This window comes from Octodon degus, unplaced genomic scaffold (assembly GCF_000260255.1).
Source record: "Octodon degus isolate 3935 unplaced genomic scaffold, OctDeg1.0 scaffold00017, whole genome shotgun sequence".
In the NCBI taxonomy this organism is placed as follows: domain Eukaryota; kingdom Metazoa; phylum Chordata; class Mammalia; order Rodentia; family Octodontidae; genus Octodon; species Octodon degus.
The window spans coordinates 6,489,636-6,494,333 of record NW_004524593.1 but is presented as its reverse complement, the minus strand read 5'-3'; the positions used below and the strand labels follow the sequence as shown (position 1 = coordinate 6,494,333).

The window sequence follows — 4,698 nt, the reverse complement described above, 5'->3', positions numbered from 1 at the left end:
AAACAGGATAAATTTACAGCTACTTTCGCTTAATTCAATGAGAAGAAGGAGGTGCACTAATGGTGTTTGGACAGAATATCCTGTCTGCTTCTTGTACTATGGATAACTACTAAGAAGATAACAATGTACAGTGTATTGACTATCAAAACTGCCCTATTAATCAGCTGTGAAACTGTCTCATTCATATTTATTTCTCAATAAAAAATAAAAATAAAAATAAAAACAATGACTTGAGCAAAGCAACATGCACAAGTGTATACTCAATGAATATCACGTGCTTGGTGCACATACATATAATACCTATTATGTGTTCCATGTTGCCCTGGCATGTGTGAGGCCACATCACTTATTTTGAACAGCGCGTTGCCTCGGTGTTTAGCAAATATTCAAGAAACATCAAGGACTTAAAAACAGCTAACATAAAAATAAAGGACAGAAAATAAGCAATGTCAAAAAAAATAAATAAATACAATTGAAAGGGACCGCATGATGCACTGAGCCATTTGACAGCTAGGTCATGATCCAATAACATGTGGCCATCAGTTCAACATACTGTTAATAATTACATTTTCAAAGTTCTCACTTGATAAAAGACAACATTAGATTCTCTGAGAAGGTTTTCTCCTCGTTCCTCACATTCTTACTCCTCGTTTCTTGGCAGTGACACTGACCACAGAAAGATCTTTCCAGATGCACGCCAGGCAGCCACAGCGGCCGAGGTCCAGGAAACACCCTTTGATCATTTTGGATAGACAAATGCTCTGCGGCTGCCAGGGCGGCTACAGATCAGCTAGAGAAAAATAATGCGCCAAGTTGAATTACTTTCAACTTACCTCCATCATCCTCTTCCAGAAAGCATATTTGAAAAGAAACAAGGTATGGTATTAAAAATGACTGGCTCTGGCATTTTGCAAGCTACATCAAATAATGAAAGAAAAAGTCTCAAACCCAGCTGTCATCTTCCAACTAAAATTCAGATCACTATTTTCAATCATCTCCTCATTAAGCATTCTTCCAGCATATATGACCAGTAATATATTATGTTTCATAACTTTTAAAAGTGCCCTAAATTTCAGCATGTGTTATATCATTTAGGAAAGTTGAGGAAGACACTGTACGGAAGAAAAAAATATCAAAATACCATCATAATCACAGCAAAATTGTTTACAGGATATGAACAACTGTTAAAAAAAAAAAAAAAAGGGTTCCCAGTGAAACTGGTCAATTCTACTACATCTATACCTATGAACAACTTGCTAAATTTTAACAAAAATAGTGTATAAAGAGATGGATACATTAATCGTATGCTTTTTCTTTTAAAACTAAAAATACTTTTACTCATTTGCTTTATTTTCAGGTACTATTAGGTTGGAACTCCCTCATCTTTGAAGATCTTCGAGGAACTCTCTGAGCTCTTGATGAACCACTCTCTGTGAGTATTATTTTAATAAACAGAGTCCCACACGGAACAAATGTCCTGTCTCCTAGCTCTCATTTCTGTTAATTTCAGGAAGTAGAGCTCATCTAGTAAATACTAAGCAGTGCTTCAAAAGCACTAGACATTTAAAAAGAGACACACCGGGCTGAGGTTAGGCCTCCCCAGGGCACTGGTGGGAAACAGGAATGAACATATTCCCCTCCCCCAATACTGGGAGAGAAGAAAGAAGATGGTCTGGGCTATGCAGACCTTTGACATGACAGGTCACTGTTGGTTTTAAAGGGAATTTATGAGAAAGATAATGACAATATAATTATAATAACAATAGCAAACATACTAAGAAAGGCACTGCATACTACATTTAATACTTTTCCTGAACCCATAAAATCCTCAATTAGCCCTCTAATGCTATTCTTGTCACTACTGTATGGATGACTAGAGTACAGTGTTTTGAAAATTTCCTAACATCATAAAGCTAATCAGGGGGCTGGTGAGATAGCTCAGCGGACTAAGCAACTGCTTAGGCAAGCACAGGGACAGGGTTCAATCCCCAGTACCGCAAGCCATGCTGGTCCCGCCCCTGGGCACACTTAGCCAGTGACAGAGTCCAGACATGGTGGCACACACCTGTAATCAGCACTGCGGCTGAAAACAGGAGGATTACTAGGAGTCTGAGCTGCGCAGTGAGACACTGTACCAAATGCATTTTAAAACAAAAAAGCTGATCAGTGCAGAGCCTACTCTCAATGCTGTTACGTGATTCTCTTTTACTACAAGCCCCAAAGAAGTGTCTAGTGACCATCTTTGTTTCACTAAGCCAATGAGGGTTTGGTAGAGAGCCAAACTTCTTCACTCTGCACCCACACTACCATTTATGGAAATCCACTGCGATGAAATCTGTGCCCAACAGGGCTGCATTTCTGTGGACTTCACCCTTACATCAGAAGTCTGTGTTTATCAGATCAGAACACCAAAAGGAAATTAAGACTGTACGGTGTCCCAATGAATGAAAAGCAAAGGATGAAGCCAACAAACTCCATAAGTCATTGTTACACCAAAATGATCCTCAATTCTGGATAGCAATAAGAAATGTTTCCCTACAATCAGGCTTAGATATCATGATTCTACTGAGCTCCTCCAAATACAGCTGATGCTAATCTCATGTAATCTTCCTACCCAACAGCAATACTACTTTAAGACGATAGAGAGAAAAAACAAACAGAAAAGTTTTTAAGAAAAGAAAATGGTATCTGAATTGTATATTTTTTAAAGCTATTTAAGCCTGAGATCAGTTAATAAAAGTGGTATCTTGCTGTCCCAGTTACCTCTGCTGGTAAAGACAATGATTAAGAAAAGCCAAAGAAAGCAGTTAAATGAGGGCACTCAGAGCAAAGGGGCAAGGGCAGAGAAGGCTTTCTAGGGCCATCTTAGCTCAAATGAGGTGGAGCTTCAGCCTTCAGTAATGGCCCCAGCTGGATATCTGAAAGGAGGGCCACTCAGACTTCAGTGCACACAGCAATGACTGCAGAACCCCAGTGTCCTGTTCCCAACACCATAACTCAGCAGCCTCAAAAGCAAGGCTGGATACGCTCCCACTTCCCAAGACTCCCGCGAGGGCCACGTGCTCACACCGTGTTGCACACTCACAGCCGACTGCCGCCCAGAGTCCTACCTGTCTCAGCATCCCTGGGTCTGCATTCTTCAACAGGAGATCTTGACGGTGGCCATGTGGATGGAACTCGCCTGGGAAAATGATCTTCAGCGTAATCCAGCGTGTGTGTGGGTTGGCTAACCGCGGCCCAGGTGTAAAGCTGATCTTGCTAAACATAAAATTAAAAATACATATATATGTGGTCAATTTAATTATAAGGAAAAAAGACTAATCAATTGCAAAAATCACTTCTGTGCAGAATCTGAATTACTGTCTGACAGCTGTGGCCATTCCCACCTATGACTGACCCATCAGAGTAGAGATGGCGTGTCCATTTCCATGGGAATAAATCTTAGTTGGATAACCTGCTTTATACGACGCTAGCAGCATGACCCCATTCCACTGTCAATGAGCTCCATAGATACAGATTTAAGTGGTGGAATACGGCAGCTGTATCCCAGAAATTCCAGGAAGTACAGTCTCCCACCCCACAGAAAATGTCTGCATGAATGGGAAAAAAAAAAAAAAAAAGAGTATAAAATTTGTCTCAAGTACACATTGTTTGATTTCTTCATGGACATTTTAAAGTTGACCTTTAGACTGCATTAAGTAAAACCTAGCTCAGGCCAGGAGAGGGCTCTACCTCTTGTTACACTGACTTACACAGAACTGCTTTGGGCAAACTACACTTGACCATGACTTCTGAGTCTGCGCAGTCCACTAAAGGAGAAGAACGCTAATGCGCCCACCTGCTTACATATCATCTGTAGGAGGGCTATCACGATACACTCATCTCTGGTGTTAGAATTTCACACTTCTGCCTAAAGAATTCAAATGGATGGATAACATTTGGGGTGTGTGTGTGTCTTAAGGACAACATAAATTGTGCTGATCAGAGTTGCTTTTCACATATTGACAATCAGAAAACTTGAACTAAGGATATGACCTACCTGTCACATTTTGGGGTTCCAGAATATATGACTTTCCTCTTTTTCTTCTTTAGCTTTTTTCTCTGACAGCATATTTTTGTTTTTATTGTATCTGTTCTTACTAATCTTTGGATTATGTGAGTAAAGACATCGCAATTAGGGGAATTACATAAAGTCCGTTTATTGATTGTAACTTATTCAAATCATTTATAAGATGAAAGGCCGAATAAAACGTAAATTTACTGACAGTAGACTGACTGAATTGATCTCACAAGACTTTGGTTTACATTTATCATTTAATTATTTAAAGAATTAAGACAACTCTACAAAATTGTTTTGTGGTGACAGAGATAAAATAAGAACAGGGGCCGGGGAGATGGCTCAGTAGAATAAGCAGTTCGCTGGCAAGCGCAAGGGCCTGAGTTCAATCCCCAGTTCCGCAAAAAAAAAAAGAACAGCAGTAACTAATCAGAAGCACAGCAACAGAACCTGAATACATGTTATTATCTGGTGATTAAATGATTTATTTACCTCTAATCATGGTTCACATGCCTTTTTTTTTTTTTTTTTTTTTTTTTTTTTTTTCAGAACCGGGGATTGAACTCAGGCCCATGCTTTTGATAATGCCATCTATATCTTTTTTCAAATAAGTGCATCATCCTCACACTTTCATATCTCTG

General features: G+C 39.5%; 1 protein-coding gene across 1 annotated transcript in view; it reads right to left on the bottom strand.

Moving 5' to 3' along the window:
* Positions 1–4,698, bottom strand: part of Fmn2 (formin 2) — a 402,068-nt gene that overhangs the window by 312,377 nt on the left and 84,993 nt on the right. Inside the window, exon 3 of the mRNA XM_023710382.1 lies at positions 3,111–3,258. Within this exon, the coding sequence (XP_023566150.1) occupies positions 3,111–3,258 (148 nt within the window). The remainder of the gene's footprint in view (positions 1–3,110; positions 3,259–4,698) is intronic.